At 35.4% G+C, this 24,240-nt stretch overlaps 1 protein-coding gene across 10 annotated transcripts in view; it reads right to left on the reverse strand.

The window, feature by feature from the left end:
- Nucleotides 1-5,680: 5,680 nt before the first annotated feature.
- The window catches only part of LOC142355909 (uncharacterized), a 136,440-nt gene continuing 117,880 nt past the window's right edge, over nt 5,681-24,240 (reverse strand). For 7 of the 10 annotated variants that reach the window (XM_075407931.1, XM_075407945.1, XM_075407966.1 and 4 more), the window contains 16 exons: nt 22,793-23,051; nt 22,150-22,365; nt 21,635-21,728; nt 20,784-20,984; nt 20,221-20,391; nt 19,583-19,675; nt 18,985-19,177; nt 18,349-18,529; nt 15,323-15,612; nt 12,297-14,951; nt 11,548-11,840; nt 11,174-11,209; nt 10,094-10,269; nt 9,600-9,641; nt 8,353-8,983; nt 5,681-5,982 (listed from right to left, as the gene is read on the reverse strand). In XM_075407931.1, coding sequence (XP_075264046.1) covers nt 5,870-5,982; nt 8,353-8,983; nt 9,600-9,641; nt 10,094-10,269; nt 11,174-11,209; nt 11,548-11,840; nt 12,297-14,951; nt 15,323-15,612; nt 18,349-18,529; nt 18,985-19,177; nt 19,583-19,675; nt 20,221-20,391; nt 20,784-20,984; nt 21,635-21,728; nt 22,150-22,365; nt 22,793-23,051 — 5,644 coding nt within the window. In that variant the 3' untranslated portion in view covers nt 5,681-5,869. The remainder of the gene's footprint in view (nt 5,983-8,352; nt 8,984-9,599; nt 9,642-10,093; nt 10,270-11,173; nt 11,210-11,547; nt 11,841-12,296; nt 14,952-15,322; nt 15,613-18,348; nt 18,530-18,984; nt 19,178-19,582; nt 19,676-20,220; nt 20,392-20,783; nt 20,985-21,634; nt 21,729-22,149; nt 22,366-22,792; nt 23,052-24,240) is intronic. The other 3 variants (XM_075407935.1, XM_075407939.1, XR_012761330.1) reach the window with 3 other exon arrangements.

Below are 24,240 nucleotides of genomic sequence, written 5' to 3' on the forward strand. Positions count from 1 at the left end.
TATATTAACGAACTCGAATGCAAATCTAGCAAACAGTTTTGCAAAAGGTTATTTCTCACGCCATTAAATTGATTTAAAAAAACCGCAGCACAGGAAAATCACTTTCCAAAGTTCACGATAGCAATTGATATTTAAAAACATGAATTAGCTGATTCTCTGTCGGAATAATAAATCCGTTGACATTTAAAAAGGATAGTTTTGATTCTAACTGTGGTTCTTTCAGTGTCTGCTTTTTATTTTTTGCTGCGATGCAACAAACCGAGGCAAACAAGAAAGGAAACTGAGATGTTCCTTCAACTCTTTTCCTCGAACTGAAATGGCTGTCAAATACAACTACAAAACAAAATTTTTATAAATATGTTCTTAAAAAACTAACAAAGCACAAGCGCTAGAATGAATCATTTATTCGCCTGAGGCACGGGATTTTTATATTATATATATATATATATATATATATATATATATATATATATATATATATATATATATATATATATATATATATACACGGAAGTTAATTTTCCAATGTTTATAGAGCTATTTCGGTCTCCTTTTTCCTCTGAAACATAAAACATGTTCAATACGCTTATATTTTTTCTGTTTGCCTTGTTGTTTGAAACACATTGTCAGACTCCATGGTTGAAAAGTAAAAACTGAATTCACACTAAAATCAAGTTCACGAGAAAATTGCGATCAAAAATTAGCAAATGATCTTTTAGAAGACGAGAAAAACTGAATGTAAATATATATTTGCGTGCGTGTGTCTGTATATGTTTTGTGAGTGTTTATCCCAACAAAGAATGAACATCTTTATTTGTAAGGTGCAAAACCAACACTCGTCTAGTTTCAGTAAAACCCTAATTGATTCCTTTATATTGCTTAAACCAGCTATGTAAACTTTCGATAAAGTTAGTAATAAAGCAACAAAACAATTGCTGTAAATGACCTTTTGAAAAAACTCCAATTTTTCAAAAATTTGCCTGGTTTTTTCCTCCGAAAGACTGTTGAAATGAGATTTCATGATGTTTTAAAACTTAATCAGGCTTGGAATTTGGATCGGTTTCTGTAACTGATTGTTCTAAAACAAACAATGATCAGGTAGGAATATTTTCATCATAAGTTCAAGATCTGCTCAAGTTTTGAGGTATATTGTGATAAATTTGCTCTCATCTTGGGACCCATGAAATTTACTACAGAGCAGTCTCCTCAAGTTTTAATAATTACACATTGTGTCTTCATCTTCCATAGATTAATGAAAAAATTGTCTCAAATATAAAGAAAAACCATAAAAAAGATTTCAGCCGTGGCGTGCAACTTAAAAAACTCGGGATTTACGAAACATTTAATTATCAATACTGGAAAAAATTGCACATTGTAAATTCTCGTTAACCACAAAAATTATATATTCATTTTTTATTTAGAGTTTAAGCTTTCTTTTCTGTGACTATCAGTTGGCAGCTTTTTATTCTCTTTGGGTGAAAGACAATCTATTCTTGCCTCAGGATATAAGTGAAAGAATGAGAACAACAATAAATCTTATAGAAAAAATTGATCATTTTTATCACAAATTGTAACAAAATTAAAATTTACTCATTTTTTAAAATTTTGTACAGAAATGGCGGTGTGTATATGGGAGGCTGGCTTTTTTTCTTCAGAATAAATCAGAAGCATTTATACGAGTCCTAGAAAAAATAACAGATATGACATATGCAAGGTCGTGAAACCGAGACTGCAAAAACCTAAATTAGATCTTCGCAACTCAAATGTGCTGATATTCTGAATATAATACAGTTATGTTGAAAAATGCTATAAAAACGTAATCGTTTTTATAAGAAAATATTTAAGAGGCGACATATTAGGAAAACAAAGTTTAAATGTTTTATGGTTACTCTGAGCTGTCACCCGGTATTTACACTAGTTACTATATGCAGCTCTTTATTAAATTTAAGATGCCTATTGAATTCTTTCAGGCGGAAACTGAAAAAATACCTGGAAAGCCAAAAATACCAAGAATTCATTCTAAATTTTTAAAATATAAAGATACTTTCAAGTAAAGAAAGAAGTACTATTTTTGAAACCTGCAAATTTTGGTCTTTTGTTTATGCAGAGACACAATTGAGGGGTAATTTTTGAAAAAATTTTTTGTTCAAAAATTGCAGAGCTATTTTAAAAGGGTTGATCTGACGTAAAAAGGCTGGATTTTCTTCCACTACGTCTTTATCATTTTATCAAGTTCAGTTTTGAGACGAGAGATTTTGTGGGTCTCTTATGTTGTTTAATACATGCTTTCACTGTTTTAGCTCGTCGTAATGGCTCTTCTTGAAAACTAAACATCGTAGTGTTTTCTCTTGAGAAAATGGTTTGGACAAAGACCAGATTAATTTTCTTTAAAATGAGATCGATTTGTTATGTTTATATTTCGGAAAAAATTACTGTTAAAGTAAGATATATTTCTAACGTGTAGATAAAGCAATTTTATTTTTCAAGTAATCACATTAGAAATTGAAAATTTTAATTGACATTTAACTTGGTTAACATAAGGGTGGTTATCAATACAACAGATCAACAGTTTATGAATCTCATTTCATCAGCTTTTTTTCTTTTCCACATGTAAAATATTTGTTTTTATTCTCCCCACTTTGGTCAGGTAAGAATAAAAATAATAGAATTGCACATTAAAACCGTTTGCTGCAATCGTTTTGGCGGCTCATCATGAAAGGACCAATCTGGAGTCTTCTTATTCTGACTTGGTTAGTAAATCTGGCCAAAAAGAGTGAATCAACATCATTGAGGCAGACCCCTTGATTGTATCTGTCAACAATGATTGCAACAGTAATGGATCAACCATTGCCGCTGATCCCCGAAAGGAAAGAAAAAAAATAAATGATTCAAATATCATTCAGTTCCTATTTGCATTTTTTATTTGATTATATTGAAGCCATTTATCCAATGTTTTGCTAGTTTTTTTGAGACTATTGGTGAAAGTTGGAGACAAGTGAGCGCTCGCAAAAAATAACATACAATATGACTCTAAAATAACAAGTTACAGTCGTATGCCAATATATATATTTCAGTTTACGTTTAATTTTTGCTATCTCGTGAAAATTCGCTTATGGCCTGCATTGAAATATGAGCAAGTCTGTTTCTGCTGCCGATAATAGCAGTTTATTTCATATCTGAAACGTTGAAGACATTAGCTCTATTTTTGATTATCCGGTACGAGGTCAACTCCTGTTGATTAATTCATCCATATATAAACTGATCTCTGGAAAAAAAATTTAATGTTGAGTACAAAAGATTTGGCAATGCATTTACTTTTCTAGTGTTTTTCCTAGTTTTTTACGGTGTTAAACATTCCTAAAAATTTTGCTGCTCACAATTATTTTTTACAAGTTTTGATATTAAGCAAAAATATTGCGTTTTTTAGTATTCGGTCATTTTTTGCCATAGGGTGAATGCTGATAAAATTTAGGACAGCTTAGATCAAATTTTCGAATAGGCATTTGTTGAGAGCAACTTTCTGAAGAAAACAGATAGAATCAGATAAAAAACAGAATTGAATGAACGTTCCCATTTATTTCGTTTGCTCGTGGATTGATATAGAAAGAAGCATTAAGGGTTTTTTTGTTTTTGTACAATTAAAATAACGAAATCCACGGCTTCTTTAGTGGGCACTTGGAAGGCTTTGTAATTTCAACGTCCTTTTGTTCCTGATTTCTCTGAGGTCTTTATGACCTTTGTAGTAAAACGTTAGGTCATGGATCACTTCATTATGCTCGTCTAGGAGTTAAACAAGTTATGACATTGTTGCATATGTTTTCAGCAAATTTTTTCTTACGTTAATAAAAGGGATAGCTATAAATCTGTAGTTCCAAGATGAAGAGAAATAGATCGAAAACTTTTAGCAATTAAATTTTGTATCCATATTTTTGTGATGACTGTATTTCTTTTTTCTTTTATCAACGGTAAGGTTGCCCTCAATTAACCTTCAATTCGATGAGGAGTTTTAAAATTTACCTCAACTCCCTTAATTAAAGTCATCAGAAATTAAATTGAAAAAATCAAGTCAATCGAGAGTGATGCAAGCAACCTGTAAAAGTGCTGAACAAAAATCTCGCTCCAAAACGACGTACGCAAGCAATTCATTCAAAATATTTAACGAACGAATGAATAAAATTTGAATTGATCGTTACTTCATAAGATCGTATCAAGACGTATATTGACGTATAAGATATACTGTTATCGACCAAGAAGGTTAATAACAGCTCCACTCAGCCATCGCTATTACAGCAAATACTAAACTTCAATTACAGGAAGAAGTATCAATAAATAGACAAGAACCAAATTCACACTAAAGTAAAGTTATCTTTAAAACAAAAAAAATCCAACTCTTTTGCACTTATTTACAGTAAAAATTGAAATTATTCGTAGAAGAGGAAATTTGGGCAAAAATAATGTCATACTTGTGTAATGATCAGTGGTACATTGAGCATAAATTGCCGTTTATCATGTATATACAACGTTTCTAAAAAAAGATAATTTTTCTATTATGTTTCCAGACGTTTTCCGTTAGTGCTCACTTTAGCACGGCATGCAACCCCTAGTTATAGAGCACGTGTATCAAGTTAAATTTGTTGTGAAAACATGGCAAGTTAAATTACTGCTGGAAATAAAATTCCACCCCTGAGCTGTTGGGCATCAGTTTTCTCGACATTGTGAAGTTTGGAGATGTTTTGTTCTACGATAAAACTTTTGAGATCATTTTCTTGTTCCCCATATTAGTGGTCTTGTACTACTTTTGGCGCACGTGCTAATGTTTTGCATATTAATGTTTCTTTGGGTAAGACATGAAGACATAAAACTTCTTTCGATGCAAAAAAAAACATTGTTATCTGTTTTTCTTGTTGAAGGCGAGCAAGATTTCAAATTTTCAAATAGATTGAACCACAGTTAGGCCTGCAATTGAAACTAGCCCGAAGATCCACCATCAGCAATCTTAGTTCATCAAATTAAAACGAAATTTTGGGCTCAAATAATATTGCAAAATCTTAATATGATTCTTATTTTGTGATTTTAAGCAGTGAGAAACATTGTATATTTATGTACATTATATAAATTGTCTATTATGTTAACTTTTAGTTGGAAACAATTTTAAACTAATAATGTTATCGGTGAATTAAAGATTAGTTAGCGTCAAAAAAAGGAAAAATTAATCATTTGTGAGCAAATTTGTTAATGAAACGTCAAAATTTCGAGACGCTTCCATGACTCTGCTGAGCAATGGCAGATGACAACTTCAACTTTTTTCGGTTTCTGGTGACTATGTGAAAGCAAAAATCAAGTAATGGCAACCGGAATGATTACCCAACAATGTTCCAGAAATGCAGACAAGGCCTTCCGAACCAAAGGTTCTCTTGAAACTACGCTTCAAACTCTGTGAATTTTCTACTTAATACTTTCTACTTAATAAAAACCTAGCCATGTCACAATTTTGATTGATATCTCTTGGCATAAATTTATGACACGAATATTTCCCAAGACCAAACAAATGTCTCGTAAATTTTGTCTGGCTTGCATATCTCGATAGTTTTGAAGAATTGTTTGATGTTATTAGATCAAATAATACTTTCCAGTATTTGTTTTGTGTTAATAAGAAAGTCTTCTGAAATAGTGAAATAGCTTGACGGGTATAAAATGAATTGACATATTTTTGTATCAACTAAGTAATGAAATAGGATACAAATGGAAAAAATAGCATCTGAGTTCATTTTTGTGTGTATTTTGGCATTTATAAATTACAAGTTTCTTTCGTAAAATTGTCCTTTTTGGGTTATTTTGGTATCTAATCAGTTGAGCCAGAGTTGTAGAATTAAACTGCAGATCCGATATTAGCCACTGGGTTCTGCGTGAGTCTTCTGGCGTCTTTCGGAGGTTGCCAGTCGAATTGGAGCAAGTCAACCTCAGACAGTTTTGGGTTGTCTGCTAAAATAAACATGAAGACTCGAAAAGTGGTTCAACATTTGAATAATAAACTAAAATTCTGATTGTGTGCAATTTTGAACATACCCGGCAGATTGCCGGAAAATAGCCGCCGTTGATTCCAATAAGCATGATTGGGATTGAAATAACAGAAGATATTGAAAAAAAAAGATTTTTGTACAAAAACATTTTTTTAAGTCCGATTTATTTTGATGGCATTTCGTAGTTCAACATACTTCTGTTTCTTAGAGAGAGGCTACAGGGGCTACTATCAATAACAATAAGCATTAGAGAGAAGTAACTAATACTTATAGGAACGACGTTCAAATAGCGGGCATCTAAAATTGGGCTTTATGGGTTTATCCCGTTTCAATTTCTGACTTCAATTTTTTATACTGACTCTGTTCATTTTGAATTGCTTTGCTGAGCAACTGATGTTCAAATTCACTTTTAGCAGAATGAGAGAAGAGAGAAACTAGCCTAGAGAAGTCAAAAAGATTTCACGCAAAATGTTGAAAAGGCGGCAAAATGAGGTAAAGCGAAACATTTTTTTATTCGACGAAGTAAAAAAACATAGCCGGAACAATTCCGGAAACGACTCGAAGTAAAAATCTGAATCTGACGAAGTAAAAATTCTCACTAATCAGAAGCATCACCAGCATATTACCAATCACCAATCGACAGATAGCGTAACCAATTCACAAAGAAAAGACTGGAGAACTGGAAACTTGACAAAGGAGAAAATCAAAAAAAATTATTCTCTAAAAGTCCAAATAAAATTCTCTACAAAAAGATAACATGCAGTTTCCCATCCATAACTAACAGAAATCAATTAGTTATATATTTGGCTAGATCAACCGCCCACCTAGTACTTGCAGAGAAATGTTAAACAACAAACTAAAAAAGACTATTAAATCTTAAACGAATTAGAATTTTGTATAATTTGTTTAAATGAAAACTGCCCTCCTGCTAAGCCTTCAAGTGCAAATTCATAGTATCGACACCTACAAAATGCTCCTTATTGAGAAAAAGTTGCCAACAAAAAACACTAAATTGGAAGAAGTAGGGAAAAAAACTTAAGAAAAAAGACAAAAATTGGCCAAAATTTGCTCTGATTTACTCGAATTTCTTTAACAAAAACAACTCGAAACTAATATCAATCAAAATGAGAAAACATCCAAAAGAACTAAAACAGCTGACTTCCAGTATAAAACTCCCCAAATGATATCAAAGGTTGAAAAAGAATAGAAAGGACATTTAAAACCAAATTGAACAAAAAAAAAACGAGAAAAAGTAAGGTGTTTTTTAAATTTTACAAGAAAAAAGCCAAATAAAATTATTTTGATCAAAAAGAGCAATGAATTGACCGCGAAATAATGGACAAGTCATAACAAGCTAAGAAAATGTCTACGATTGAAAAAAAACGAAAAAAAGCAAAAAAATTTCAAAAAATGGTTGAAAAATTTTCAATTTTTCTGTCATTTTTCTTCAGAAAAAAATGTTTTATACCAGCAAAATGTAATCAATTTGTATCCCTGATATTCCTTGAGTAACGAGCTTCTATGCAAATTGCACTTAAAGCAGTAGAACAAAACAAAAGGCCGAAATACAATAAATTTCGTCGAAAAATCAGCAAAACTGATCAAAAACCTCCAAATTTGCATAAAACTCAAATTAACTACTTGAAACCTTTCATTCCTATCAGAACGAGCCCAAATCCAATACAAAATCATAATCAAACCTCAAAAACAAGAAAAGTTTCAAAAAAACTGCTTTTAAAAGCCGCACGTGAACAAAAAAATTTCGCTCGCTCAGAGAAAATTTTTTCACACATCAATTTCTCGCTCTCTCAAAAACAGCGGTATGAACAAAAAGCCACTCTCGTTTCGCTCCGCTCTTCACTTTTGTTCAGCAACCAAATCACTCGAAATTTTTTCACGCGTTTCATTTCCCGCTTCAAAATTCACTCCAATAAAATTGATTAAAAAAAAAAAAGGACTTCTCCAATACTCCTCTTCGAGTCGTAAAAAAAAATAGGAGCGCTATAATAGCCGGCTGAGAAGATGAGGGCGGCTATTAATCACAATCTTTATATGTTACGTAATTCGATTTGAAAAACTGCTTAACTATACCGCAGTTTCAGGCATTGAAAACTAGATTAGTACAAACATTTTTGGGATATCTATTTTAGAAACATTCTAAAAACTGAAAATTACCGAAACCGAAAATTAAGAAAATTTTTTTCAACTATTTTACGGGTGGCTGAAAAAGTCCAATGACTTGTTTGGAAACTAAAGTCGGGTTTCAGCTAAAGTCGATTCAGGCACTCAATTATAATAGCAATCTGAAAACAAGTTTTTCCTCTAAACTTACGCTTAATATTTGAGAAGTACAGCTTGTCCTCCGACATCTGGTTTTGTTTTGTATTGCTTACTGGCGCAAGTGAACAAACATTATTATGACACGGATTATTGTGACCAAGTTTCATCTCATCACAATCGTAAGGTTGACGATGATGATGATTTTGTTGATGCTGCAACACCTGACCTTGATTGCCGCCTGGGATGAACCGACTTTGACCTTGACAGGTGTGATGGGCACACGCATGGATATCCGGGGGCGGCAATTGAGGCGACTGAGACGAGCGACGACAGCCGACGCCCGAGTCGCCCACTGCGGTTACGACTCCGCTGGCGTCGGTTCGATCCCGAGACCCCGCGATATTGTCGTGACCCGGAACCAGGTTGACTCCCGCCGACGTTGGAACCCCCGACGTTAGGTGTCCGGACACCTGGTTGAGGTTGTGATTGGGTGTTAATCCAGACCCCCCAGTTGTAAGTTGACCCAGATGAAGTTGAGGATCCGGCAGGGATCCCGGGGGCGTTGAGGGGTGGCTGCTGTGAAGGTTGTGGGGGTCTTCGGGAGTTGCGCGACCGGCTACGAGTGGGGTGTTGAAGCCTGTAGGTGTTGCGTCGAATTCTATGGCATTGGCATCCTGGCTCATCTAAATTAGATCTCAAGTTCAGAAAAAATTTCGACTTCAAGACATGAAACTTCGATCTGGTTTCATTTTGATAGTGTTAATTTTCTGGTCAACTCCGTCTATCAAATTTCAATACGCCGACAAGGTTTTTTGGGTCTTTCTCATTGTGCCCCAAATTTATAACCCCCACCCCCATTATGGTAAATATAAGGTTATTGGTGGTGAGGGGGGTTCTATGTCCACTAAGACGCGCGGGGGGGGGGGGGGGGGCTATAATGGGAAGAACCGATTTTTTACCAAACAATTAAAATTAAGTAAACCAAAAGAAGCTTAAAAAAAATGAAAGTTATTAATAGGTCAGTTTGATGATAGTTAATTTATGAAGTTATTTGGCGACAGGGAAAGAAAAAGATAAAAACTGCCAACGTCGACCATTCGACGTATCAACAGTTGAAATTGAGTTACATGATCTTTAGTGATGAAAACCAGTAGCAGTAGTCATTCAGAAATTGAATATAAATTGAGAATGAAAATTGTTAAAATGAGACATAGCAACAAGATATGAAGTCAGTTGCCGAAAGAACACTCGGGATTCTTCGGTTTTTTGAGTTCAGAAGTTCGGTCATCAATTCTATACCTGATTTTCTCCCAGGGTTTCGAGAATTGAATCGAGTTCATCCTAAGATATACAAAATTCCCAACAACCTTGAAATTAAATTGAACCTCAGAATTTTAAAGTAGAAAGTCGTTTGAAAAAAGGAAAATGTAGAAATTTCTTCCTCCGGTTTTATTTTGAAACCAAAAATGGAAATAAGGGTTAATGGAATTGAAGAAAAAGTTGACAACCTATTTTCATGTCAGCCGTTCATCAATTTTATTTACTAGCAAAGGTATTCACTTTCTTTTCTTGATTATTGGTTGAATAAAATTTTACGCACAACCAACAGAAACTCAAAAATGGCCCACACCCATCTATGCCAATAATTACGAACTCTTTTGACCTAATTGTCTTTTAAATTTGCTAACAGAAACCATCAAAGTATTATTATCGCTTTTTATACCTTACACGCAACAAAAAATTTTACTCAACCTAAATAAGTTATGACAAAGCAAAACTTTGTGATTACTAACCTCAGGTATAGATCCTCCATTTGGGTTGTTATAATCCAAGTTAGTAGAAACTGAAGGCGAAGAAGTTGTTGGTGTGTCCACCCAGTATTCCGTGAGGTTGTTACATTTGGCACAGCACTGGATCTTTCCAATTCCACCTCCGGACATGGCGGCTTGGTGGATTTCGGCGGATGGACCTGCACTCCCCAATAGACCGCAAGTTAGTTATAACAATCAACCACACGGGGAGACATTAGTTAGTACTTATAACTTCTTGCATTTAAAATTAATAGAAGATTGCATTCCAACTTTCGCATTAAATTATCTTAATTTTTAATGGCCGATCAAATATTTGCGAAGAGTTGATTATCATTTTGGTTTGTCATTTTAACAGATTTATCGAAAGCAATAACAATTTTCCATTCAAAACCTGTCAAGTTCAAAAAACGTTTCAAAAACTTTCCATTGAAATTAGATGGAAATAAATATAAATATGGTAATATAAATAGAAAACTTGAGACATTTTTGACTTATTAGATAACAACCTTACTCAGTTGTTCTGATATTTATAACAAACTTATAATTAGCAATTTGATTTAAAGTAAAAACAATTTCTTAATTTTGAGGGCAGAAAAACATCTTTTCAGTTTTGATTACTGCGCGCTGATATTACTTGCTCTATTCCACCTATATTAAAAACCCCAATCTAAAGCCAGCCCTCTAAAGGAAGCAATAATAGCCCACTCCACAAAAACCAGAAATTTCCGATCGAAAAAAGGGTTACAACCACCCCTTGGGCCGGTCAGATCTTTGATGTGGAGAAAATGGAACAATATTGCCCACAAAAATAACCCGCCTAAGAACTTTTGCAAATATCAGAGGGTTGGAAAGTCGAAATTGGGGTTGAAATAGAGGTGGAATATCTCTTACTAACTTATTATAACAAGCTATAACCCATTGGTTATTTTGTTCAGCCTTTCCACTTTACAGGGCGTATTCTAATTTAGATTTTTCCACCTTTTCCCATAAAATGAGGGCGGTTAAATAACTTGGGATGGATCACACTTCTAAACTAATATTCACAAATTAGTTTTAGCTCACCCAATGGGGAAGTCTCATTTGATGAGGGTGTTTCATCTAAATTTTCCATCAATTTCATAACAAGGAAAACAGCATCCAACTAATGAACAACTAAAGGAAAAGGAAGACAACATATGTTTCAGGGAAAACTTAGATTTCAGGCATTTAATAGAAGGAACAATTTTCTACTCAATCATGCGGTGGTTGCAAGTCTATGATTGTTGGTTCTAAAACTTGATTTGGTTCGTAAAATATTCAAAAATTGAAGTAATAATTTTCAGTTCTATTTTCTTCATGTGCAACATAGTATTGCCGTAAATTAAAAATTTGAGCATCAATCGCTCGTTTTTATGTTCGAATTGCAAATCATAGAAAACATCGGCCGGAATTCTTACCGTAAAGAAGTTTATTCTTAATATTTCGACATCTCTCTGGGTTCGAGCATGGTTCCTTGTGATGCGAGGACGGGTGGAGTCGATTTTTGGAACCTGAGCCCCCTCCCCCGGAGGAAACTGAGGATGAAGTTATGTGATCACCTCGATTGTGATGATGGTGGTGATGGTGGTGGTGAGCAGGGTTTTGATCGACCCTTTGACCTCTATTGAGGTTGGTATGTTGACAACGAAACTGAGCAAGGTCAGAGGGGGAGCTTGAGATCATAGCACCCTCGTTGCAACATCTTGGGTTCCTGTTAAGTCAATAGAACCTCAAATCTATTTGAAGATCACAAAAATTTATCGCTATTATATACTGTAACTATTTTATATACTGTAACTGTCCGAGTTATATAACATCCACTAAAAACAAAACATTAAAAACCAAAAACCAATATTATTTTATTTAAATTTGATATTTCATAGATATCTTCATGATAATTTCAAGAGAAAATTCAAGATAATTTTTTTTAGAGCAAGCATAGCATTTCAATGCTATTATGAATAATTTCATAGCCACTTTTATATCAATTTCTTGATAATTGATTTTAAAATTTGCTGAACAAAAAGAGTTTTCCTTTAAAATAATTTCTGAAATTTCACCCCCCGAAAAACTTAAGAACAAAGAAATTTAAATGCAAAAACTCAACAAAAGCCTCTTCTGAAAGTCTCAGAAGTCCCTTTCAAAAGTCACTGAAGGTCAAACTTACTGAGGATTCGAAGTGCATTCATTTGAAATATTCGAAATGGCCTCCAAAGAATTCACATGCCCTTCCGTCCCGACACAGTTTCTATTCTGCCTATAAGAGCTCAACTCGATTCCGCTGTCCGAATCAGTTCCAGCAGTAATTCCACTTCCGGGCGACACTATTGGAGGTTGCAACCTTTGCACGGGTGGAACCCTTGCAACATTAGAAGCCGGAGGCTTGCTTTGGGATGTTGGATCAATTATGGAAATCATTCTTTGTGATGGAGCACTATCGGACAAAATTTCTCGATTGTTTGTCGAGTTGGTCTGATTTGATTGGCTGATAATTTCACTTCCAGCTTTGCTTTTTCGACTGCGTAAACTGAACATACTGCTGAAAATTGAACGACGACCACTCGATTTGCGATCCGCTGACTTTGACCTCTTTGGCCGGCCACCTTTTGAACACGTAAAAGGCGAACAAGGCACTGAATTCAAGTCACTTATTTTAGACGAGTCAAGCTCACTGACATTGTCTTTGTTCAACTGGGGACTTATGGCATAAAAAGGCCGTTGGTTCTGGTCTAAAATACTGGAATCCGTCGCATTCTGAGCGGTAGAAACTGGTGGATTTTGGCACGGACATCCCGGAACGTTAGGTGATTGGGCAACATAAGAGTTTCCAGACCCGGACGGTGGGCAATGGCTTTCAATGACGTCCGGGTGACATCTAGGAGATCCCGAAGCAGCTGCAGCGGTTCCAGATATGCTGTCCAGTCCACTATCAGCAGTATAAGAGCTCAGACGGTAAATTGGGTGTGATGCGATGTGGCATTTACTGGCTCTGGCGTCATTGAACTTCTGGATTAAAGCTGTCTTGTCTGGATAAGATGTCGCACTTTGCCTTTGGGATGTTGGCACATTCACCCGGTCTAACGTCTCATACTGGTGAACATTGTTTGACATTGGGGGTTGAAGCTGGTTGGTACTGCACAACGGACCACCCGTGGGATTTGCGCCCACGCTCAATCTGCAGAATTCGTAAGCTTTAGTGGGAGTCGTATCGCCAAGAGACGAGTCGTGCGATGACGTCATACTGCTGTGACCGCCATTCATTGGCTGGTAACCATTTTGCGAAGGCAAGCTACTGCTGTCGGATTTTTGAGAAGAAAATAGTTCTTCAGAATCCGAAAACGCATATCTAGGCGCGTGTTGCTGAAAAGCAGAGAAATCGCATTCGTTGTTGCTTCCGAAAGAACTTTGTGAGCTCACGCTTTCTTTTGCCATTTGCTTTCGCCCCCGAGGTGGGCTATTTTCAGGTGTTCGATTACTCAAATTTTCCAAAACTGGAATCTTCATCTTAACTTTTCTACTTGGCGATGGCTGGCTTGCTCGACTTGAGCTTTTGGGTTCTCGGATGAAACGTTTGCTTTTCATTTTGGGTGTCTGATCCGGAGTCCTACTTCTGCGAAGCCTGGACAAGATAGAGGACTTCCGCGAGGGTGCTGATTTTGAAGGAGCTGCGATTGTTACAGTGTTACCGGATCCCGGAATTCTTCCTGGAATAGGCGCTGAGCCAGGACTCTGAATTGTGGGCGACAATTGAGAAGCTGTTGGGGCTACTGGGTGGGTTTTTTCACAACATCTACCAGTTGAACACTGCACGCACATTTTACTAGCTTGTGGTCCGAGGGCAACTAACATTGCAGTACTTTGCATTCTTTTCCCGTCTGACATACCGCAGTGAAGTCTAACTGGTTGAGAATCTTGACAGGGATCTTTGACAGAATTTCTAACTTGCCAAACGTCGTCTTCGGCGGGGGGTTCTTTGAAGAAGCTTGCGGTTGACAGAGATTTCTTCGAAGCGGCTTTCGATTCTTTCATAAACGACGGTTTGACATTTTTCAAAGCCGATTGGGCTAAACTGTGAGCGCTGACAGCGAATCGGGTGCTTTTGCTCCCGGCAGAACTTTGCTGGGCCAGAGCCGTAGAATCGGTTTCTTCGGTTATGAAGCTCAAATTTGAACCCGTTTTTGGTTTCCCAATTGTCTCTTTCATCGATCTCGGCGCATTGTAGAGAACTTCGGTATCGGATACAACTCCTCGAATCGGACTGGTCGAAAGCGACGTTTGCTGCTGGTTCATAATACCAAGGGTTCCGGGCAAATTTTCAAAGGAACTGTCACTTGTTCCGTTGTAATGTTTACATTTAGTAGCATTTAAAGATTGCTGATTGTTGCACTGTGTTTGAAACATTGACGAATTCTCATAGGAAACATTACAAGCACTGCAAATTGAACTGTTACTCTCTCGATTTTTATTCGATTCCCCGATGTCGGCAGGATTGTTCTCAGGAATCGAGGCACATTTTGTATCTTGCTCGCCGACGCTGTTAGACCTCCGGGTTCCCGCGACATTCAGGGGTCTCGAAATGACAAAAACTCCTTCCTGGTCCGATTCTGCAGGCGTCGAGCACTTTGGCGACAGTCGATTCAACTTGGACATTTTGAAAGAGGGGTTCCGAACTGAAACTTCAGAGTCGCTTTGAGTTCGGCTATTTCCTCCTCCGCTTTTAGAAGATGAGTCATTTTCTTCCGATGATTCTTTGATGGGTTTGAACATGTTTGATGGTCTGTGGATCCTCTCCAGAGCTGATTGGTTGGTTGAGCTCACAACTCTACAACAAAAACGTCAGATATTCAATTATCAACACTGAAACCATTCCTCAAACACTTCTTAAAATAAACAGTGACCTTAAGTTCTTAAGACCGTTGACATTAAGTCGGAACAACAGTCAAGTCACAGTGACGTCAGTACTTGATAGCAATTTATCTCGAATGATTGGTATTTTTTCTTCAATTTTTAAAAAAACTCAAGTTGCCGCAAAATAATTGAAGTTAAATAAAGTTCCATAACTTTCAAATGTTTCTGTATCCGAGGATCAATCCTAGCCGCTATCATCATGATCAAACCGTGAGTTTCCACATAAGGGTTCAAAATAAAATATTATGAGAAGCGTGTCCATAAAAATATTAGTTGCGAATTAACCTTGAGAACTGAGGGGGTCTCTCATTGTCTGTCAATTCACTGTCACTCAACATTCTCCCGTCTGGTCCTCTGTATATTACAGTATCACATGACTGCTCACTTGAGGAGCTGTAGTCCGAAGACATGTACGATTGCTCTTTCGATGCCTGGATTGAGTTCTGGCCACTTTTGGAAACAATTTGAGGTGGGTTAACTGTTGTGCGTCTGCGAGGTCTTCCAAGTTCATCGCAACTAGAGTTCTCCGAGTATTCAGAGGAGGAGGAAGCGGCACCTGAGCTGTGATGACGCAACTAAAACAAAACAGCTGGTATAATTTTAAAATAACTGATTGTATTTTTCATCAGAGAAAACGTAATTTTTTGTGATTGCGGGACAAATTGAAATTTCAAAACATAATTAAAAATAAACAAAATGAAAGATTTTTTATTCTTTCGTATCAGGAATTCAAATTAAAATTTCTGACATTAAGAATTTTTTTGGGCAACCATGAAGAACATGTTATGAAACAGTTCCAAAACTTGATATTCTATCAAATTTGATTGATAATATCGCAGCGTGTTCGTCGGTTCCTCATTTTTGCTAATTTTTGATTTAAACATTTATACAGCCAAATTTTGAAATTCTCAGCTTTGAACAATGGAATTCTGAGAAAAAAATCACCCACTCACAAATAATAATTTACGCAAATTCTTTGTTACGTCGTTGCTGTTTAAAGTCTGGAAAAATATTATAATATAATTATTTTATCTAAGGACAACAATCAAGAAAACAAAAAAGTTCAAAATCAGTCAAATCCTGAGATTATAACATGGGCAATTTTTTAACGTCGCGCCACTTTAGAGCCTGGGAAAATTATTAATCATTCCTTTTCCTTAGTGATAAAACCTCCCCACCTACTATCATGCGAATTTAAATAGTGTTCACTAAATTAGCCGCTTTGCTATGATTAACTCTCTCGCATAATTCAATACAATATTTATTGTTTTCCTCTCTTTCTGTTTCTCTCGCCGCTGACCACTTTCAAGCCACCCCTCAAGATTCCCTCAACAGACGAGAGGTGAAACTGAGAAGATGCCATCCCACTTTTCCCATTTCAAAAGAAACACAGGCGCGCGTTCAATTGACCGATAAATTTAAAAACCGAAAACTCTATATTTTAAAACTTTTGATGTTAAATTTGCAATCGTTGATAGGACCAGTTTTGAATAGTTTTCTCTAATTATGGCGGCAGAAAATAAGCAAGTTTAAAAAAATTATTGGAATTCAAATTAAAACAAAAAAATATCGCATTGATTTGGTTTCGATTCACTAAGTTTTGATCTTTTATAATATCTGCTAAGCTTCAAAAAACACCTACAGACATATGTCTGTTCAGAAAGCAATAAAAAGACAAAAAGAAGAATATTTTGTAGTCAATAATTATGAGGAAAAACATAAATAGGCAGTCTAAAAAACTAAAAAGGCAGTCTAAAATCCCCCCCCCCCTCCCCCAACTCAATGGACATATAATTTTTACGCCCCCCCCCCTTCGCCCACCTGGTGCACGAGCTATTTTTTATAATAAGAAGCTATATAACAACATAATTTATAAGCAGCGTTAATTGAAAACCCTGGGGTGGGAAACAGACCATATTCCTAAACTGTTCCTTGGTCAATTTTCGGTTTCATGGTTTCATGATACTGTAGGCCAGTTGATCATTTTAGCGGCAACGTTAATACGGTCATGAATGGACATTTAATACAAAAGAACTAAACGGTTTTTTGTCCACACATCTGGCCCTACTATTGACAGACGTAAAAGACCACTCCCTGTTTAAAAAGAAAACAAACAATTCAACAAACGCGGTTTTCCTTTCAACGGTTTAAACAAAAACCCACAATATGTGAGATGAATATTGAAACACAGAAACAATTTGATGAAAGAATTATGGTGAAAAAAAAACAGAATTTCAGTCAAAAACTAAAAATGTCAAAAAATGACATATGTCTGAGGATTTCTCAGCCCGTTTGCAATCATTTTGGAGGACACTTGAAGTTGTCCTGATCAAAAAATTAATGCATTTATGCTTTTTGAGTGACAGATTTTGTCAAAATTTAATTAACGACAGTAGCTGACAAAATTACGATGTCAACCTTGTCATTTGCAAGCCCAATGAAAGCTTTGCTATCTTTAAGAACGTTAGAGCAAACAAAATTGTCAATATTGACGTTTTCAGAATAATAAAATTAGTGACATCTGAATATTCAGATAAAATGAAAATTTCGCGCCATCTTTTATGGTATAAAGGGCAACTGTCTGATGGCTCAAAATAAAGCTCATATCAACTGCATCTTCGAAATCAATTTAAACAAGTTTTAACCGAGAACACAAGCATTAAGATATCAATTTAGCCCTTGTTTTTGTGAAGTGTTGCTAGAAAAAGTGATTCAAAAAAAAGTTACAAATTGAGGCAAAATTAGCAAAGTTTTTTGTTGCAAAAAGTTGCAAAAAATTAGTAAAAGTTAGCAAATATTGAGGCAAATATCACGCCATGAATTCACAAATTTTAAGTACCAGTAGTTGTTAAAAGTTCCAGAAGTCCACATGTCACTGGAACCAAAACTGAAAAAGGGGGTCTAGGAAAAAACCACGGAAAAAAACCCCACAGAATTAAACCCCCATTTTAAAATTTTAGATAGGAAAAGAACCCGCACGAAAATAAACCCCCATTTTAAAATTGAATTTCGGTCATAATAATGATAATTTGCTCTGTTGTGATAGTTTCATAGCCAAGGCATGGCCAAGCTTTGAGACATGGTCAAACGCGCTAAAGACGCAGCTCTTTAATTATGAAGAGGGGTTTATTTCCGTGGGGGGTTTATTTCATATTTAAAATTAAATTAGTTTTTTTTTCAGTGGGGTTTTTTCCGAAACCCCAAAAAAGGACACTTAGGTCATCAAAAACAATAACTTGAAAGTTAAGAAGTTCAAATGGTTCGAAATGCTGGTCTGAAAAAAGCTGGATAGAATAAAATTGAAAACTCACCCCTGAAGCGAAGGACGCTTTCGCTTTTCGCTTCTTAGTCCGATGGAGTTTGTGTGCTAATTGGACAGTGTTGAGAGTGTCGTCATAGTTTTGAGGCTGACATGACACGTGTGCAATCATAACAGTACAACAAGTGCCTCCTCCGTTCACTTCTTTCAACAGTTGGGTCAATTTGCTGTCTCTGAAAAGGAATCATACTCAATGAAAAGAGATCAAACTCCTTAAATTTAAAACAAAAGACACAAAATCTGTATTCGAGACGTGTAATACATCCAAAATATAGTTCCCCAGTGACTTAGGAATTTATAATCTTTCAAGAGTTTTTTAATCTTGCTTAAATCTTTCAACTTCTTGCAAAAATTCTTTTTGTAACTTCTTGCATAGATCTTGCAAGATTCTAGCAATATTTGGATCATCTTGCAAGATTTTGAATGGCTAAAAATCAATTGACAACGAAAACTTTGTAAAGCAATTTTTGAAAAATGAAACATCTTGAAGAAATAACTTTAAAATTATAGGTGAGCAAAACAAAAGAAAAACATTTTTCCTAGAAAAATCTGAATTTCTTTCACAATTTCTGAAAAATAGTGCTATATATTAATCGTTCAAAGGCTGATAAATTTTGATCATATTTACCTGTGTGGTACATGCCTGGATCCGTTCATGAGTGCCAGTAATACATTGCCCAGAGCACTGTAAGTGAGGAATGACCCAGAATTGTTATTCACAGCAGAAGAGCCATTGTTGTTGTTGTTTGTGTTGTTATTAGAAGCAGGTCTGTCACAGTTTCCCAAATCGATCAAATGTAGACGACTTCTGCCTCCGCAAACTGCAAAAATTACAAAATTTTTAAAATATCTTGACTATTTTGAGCCAGAAAACATTAAAAAAAACTTCAGACAATTATCCAATGATATTTTGATGAGCTACTTTTGAAACTAAAAAAAATTTGAGCCTTAACAAACTTAGAAAGTTAATAACAACTTATTCATTAGAAATAAAACTTAAAAAGTTGTCATGTTTCAACAAATCGCTTCAGCAAAATTGGATCGGTTCATTTTGGAAATTAATTCAGAAATGGCAAAATCGAATTAATCAAATTTTCCCAGAAATGCGAAAGAGCTATTACACCCCCATTCTAATTGTAGGTTATATCTGAATTTGAAATCCTCGATTTCTTTTAAGAAACAAAGGAATCAAAAATAAATGTTGATGAAATTGTGATAAAAATTACCTCCAGTCTTTTTGGTTCGGTCAACCCTGTACTGATAGATATGCAGTGTGAAAATCATGTGAGAGGGTTTGTGTTCATGCTCCGAGCTGAAATCTAAACAACAACAATAATTACAATCTAAATAGGGTACATTTAGGGAAAACAATCATTATCATGTCAAAATTAATGTTCCCTAATCCTTATCAGCATTTTAGATAACTCCCTCCTTTAATTGTACTATAATCAGGATTTAGGATTTTTCACACGTTATTTCAGACGGCAAAAATTACAAAGCATTTTGAAATGAAAAATTGCTTTCGCTCTTGAGCAAAGAAAAGACGAACAAAGCCTCCCCTATAGCTTGCCGCCTCTTTAATTGAATTTGACAAATTCAGGAAATTTGTCAATTTTAAGGATGGTTTTGAGAACAGGTGTTTCCTTATAAAGTACTTCCTCAAACAATTTAGGTAAAATTTTTAATATTGAAAAACCACAAAATCACTTCTCTAGAAAACCCTTTGAATTGTGTCGCTTTTCAAAGCTAATTAACTCCCTGACATAGCTCTTTATTGAGCTAAAATGACTTCCTTGTAAAATATTAAGTATAATTTGGGTAAATTTGTTTAAAAGAATAGATTTTTGCACGACAAAAAATGTACCTATGGCATTATTTCGCGTTCTAGCTGCTAAAGCGGCATCTAAATAGAAAGCAGCTTTATCAGCAGTTGCAGCACGTAATTCGGAGTGATTTTGAAGGCTGAAATTTCCCGAAGCGTCTCTCGGCTGGAGGAAAATTCCAGGTGATTCGTGCGCCGAACTGAAGAAACTTCCTAAAATACAGACAAAAAATTACGTAACATTTAATCCTCGTTTCAAACAATTGCAAATTTTTTCGATAACTTAGGCGTGAACAATTTTTCAAAACGGAACTGAAAGTATTAAATTTTCAGTCCTTGAGATCTTTTTTCACACCTCCGAATCAAATATTTAATTTTTAACATTTAGAAAACTTAATTTTCAACCAATCAGGATTAAGAAAACTTTGAAATTGAGCTATAAGACATGAAAAATCTTTGAAAACAGAAATAAAATTTTTGATCTTTAAATCATTAAATGAGATTTTTCACACCTCTGAATGAAAAAATAAGTTCCTAACCTTAAGCATGATCAAATTTCAACCAATCAGAATTAAGTGATTTCCAAAATTTGAACTTTAACTGACCTCCCGTATCTTGATCAGCTAATAAATCTTTGACGTGTTCATCTTTTCCGTAAAGTTCCACTGATGAAACTCGAACTGAAAATTTTGCCCCTGATTTTTGTTTTTGGTCATTTATCAGCCTGAACAACCATGAAATGGCACATGGAATAACTCCTATTGTTTGCAGGGAAGTGTCTTCTCCTACCATCGTGAAAGTTTTCCCTAAAAACAAACAAGCAATAATCAGCAAATTATTTACATCAAAGTCGAGGGCGGTGTTTTATGAGGTGGGCGGTCAAGGGCGGAGTTTTAGCCGGGGTTTAAGCTGGGATAATCATCCTGGGTTTAGTTAGTCTGGGGGTCATAACATTGTGATTTAGATCTTTATTGATTCGCAAAAGTGCCCCGGTTAAGCCGTGTTAATGGTTCGCAACATTAAAATAGGCGTGTTGGGTCCTCCCCAAAACCCAGTTGAAATTGTAATCTGTGCAATTAAAAGGGTTTACAGGCCTAGACTAGTAGCAGGCAAGTAGTGAATGAATTTAAATCAAGAGAGTGCCTTGCATTAATTTCTACATTTCTCGTTCAATACTTGGGCAGGGCTAATAGAATTAGTTTTCACGCGTGCTTCAATGCCCAAGGGGGAATTAAAAATGAGAAGAACGGGTAAACGCCCCCACCCCACCCCTCTCAGCATATTTTACCCTCCCCTTTGGGGTGAGCTGACCTACTCACAGGGTCTCAACACTTCCGTTTTAGAACCGCATTTTTGTTTAGAATGATTCGTGTTTATTGAGCAATAAAAGTGGACAGGTAGGTCAAAGTAGCCAAAGGTACTGCTAAGAAGAAAGTCGTAAATTATGTAAATTTACCCAAATTTGCACTGCCGAACCCGAATACACAGCCGTCGTTTCCGTTGATGACTGATTGGAGAACTTCCGGAAGGGTACTGGCGCAGATCTCCGCCTGCAAAAAAGTCATTAACTGAGAAGAAATTGGGAAAACTTATCAACATAGTTAGATTTGAAGTGCTTTAAGTTACAGCAGATAAATGTATACGTGTTGGTTTCTCTTCAAAATTGACGTACTTTTTAATAATTTGAGTAAATAGACGCTAGAATTGTATTACAATGCGAGTTAATTCATATTTCAATTTGACATTTCATGTACTGAAATGAGCAAAATGTTCCGAAAAATTAACGAGAAAAAAATGTCAATGGATTAAGTTTAATAAGTTGCGATAACTTTTGAAGATCCGATTTAAATAATTTGGTGATTCAATCACAGCAAGAAATTGAAGTAAATTTAAATTGATATTATTTTTTGAAAAAATATACAACAAAATTGAGGGTAAACTTGAAACTGAGGCAATCAAACAAAGGTTTACCTGGGCTGCATCCTCCGCGAAGACGTGATCAAATGCGAACATCTTAGGGGGTGCAGCTGCTGCAGGTGGGGTAGTGACATCATGGGGGGAGGAAGGGTTGAGGTGTCGGGTGTCATTCAACAGAATCTGTTTCCTTCTGTCGTCAACTGAGACGAAACTATTCGGAGAGGCTATTCCCTCTTTATTCTCTGGGCTCAGCCGAAGAGCCACTTTCAGCTAAAATTACAATTTTTGGTTGATTTTTAAGCAACTTCTGGCTAAAATTTTGAAAACTGAGAAATTGTATTGAAAAAAAAAACACCAGAATCAATCGCAGGTTTTAAAAATATTTCCGAATTCGTTTCTAAAGTAGGTTAAAACCCATTAGTTATGCTGCAAACGCACTCAAGTTCTAGACATGAAATGATATAAAATACTTTTTATTATATAAAAATATATAAATAAAAATAATTATTTATGTTGTTTTGTTTTGAAAAACGTGCATGCTTTATGCATAAATGCTCCGTGTAACATCACAGTTTAATGTCCTACGACAGAAAAATTATAAATGAAATAAAAATTAACTCAAACTATTGATATTATATAATACGAATTCTGAAATTTTATTAAATGGAATTGAAATTTACATTTCAGTCAACAATACCTTTCCGGCAGTTGAAGTCCGTCTATCGACATTTCTGAACAGACCAGGTGGTGCCGAGGGGGGATTTCGAGTCAAAGATAACCCAAAGTTTGTGTCAAACGGATGCACGTCATCATTACTGATAGCTGCAATCTGATTGGGTGACATAAGTCGTGCTGGTCCCTGATTGGTTGACGAAGATGAGATGCTATTGGTGTTTGCACCAAGCGAGGAAATTTGACTGCGGGTTTTGGCTTGTTTGGCAATTTTTTGGGTCGCTCTATAAGCAATCAAACATTGCGAAAACAATAAATTTAAATTTTCTTTTAAATTTACCTGTTCGTTAAAAAAAAAACGAACTTTATCCAAAAAAAAAATGACCGAATACTGATTTTCCATAATAATTTGCTTGAAAGAAAAATGATCAAAAAATAAACATACCAATAGAATTGAATTTTCTCTCATTGTCAAATTTTGACAAATAAATAATAAATTATATCATGCGATCAGAGGAAATTTAGTCTTTATTAGTGATATAAATGAAATTCAAAAGAGTCGCGGACAAAATATAAATTTGAAAGTGAGATTGAGGGGTGAATTTTATTTATTATTGCTCGCGTCACTATAGAAAAACAGACTTTTGGGACAAACAAAATTCACGCAAGCATAATCACGTCAATCATATCCACATTTAAGGAATTGTTGTCTTGCTTGTCAATTGAGGACATTACATAAACAACACAAGCCAACCGGTGGACAAATTAGCCATAATATATCTGCCGGGTTTATTCCACAAACAACCCCCCCCCCCCCCCCGCCACCTTGCCTCATTCAAATTTCTCAATTTTGAAACTGTAAAAATATTTGTTCAGAATTCTAACTTCAGGCCGACGCAACTTAAGCTGTGAACATTTTTAGCTGAAGAAAACTGCCCAAACGTGAGGAGTCCCTAAAGATATGGTTGCGGTGCACGGGGGTGGGGGGGGCAACAAGGGAAATTTTTGACCGAAAACAAATTCCGGATTCAATATATGGACACTTGTTTGGGCAAGTTCGAAACAAGATAGAATTTAGAATTTGATAAATTTTTGACTCACTTGACTTAGATTTTGGATTGACATCTTCTCAAAAAATTTTCTGCTTTATATTTAATTTGCAAAAATGAACTAAGATAGTATTTCAAAAAGGCAGGAGTAATAATTTAAAAAATCAATTATAAACACGCGTCAGTCGTGAACAAAATTTTCACCTTAGAGCAATTTGAAAGAGCTCAATTTTCAGGTGTTTTATAAGAACAGAATTTCTGAACAAAATATTCGGTAACATATAAGAAGTCTTTAACCTTTTGTTGGGGCATATTTGACATTTACATACAGTTTTCCTAACAAATATGGAAATGAGGCGCTTCCTGTATTGATGAAATGCAAACTTTTCCTCAGAAAAACAAGGAAAATGCCTGGTCTTATTTA

The sequence above is a fragment of the Convolutriloba macropyga genome, chromosome 2, assembly GCF_964194025.1.
Source record: "Convolutriloba macropyga chromosome 2, txConMacr16.3, whole genome shotgun sequence".
Classification (NCBI taxonomy): Eukaryota; Metazoa; Xenacoelomorpha; order Acoela; family Convolutidae; genus Convolutriloba; species Convolutriloba macropyga.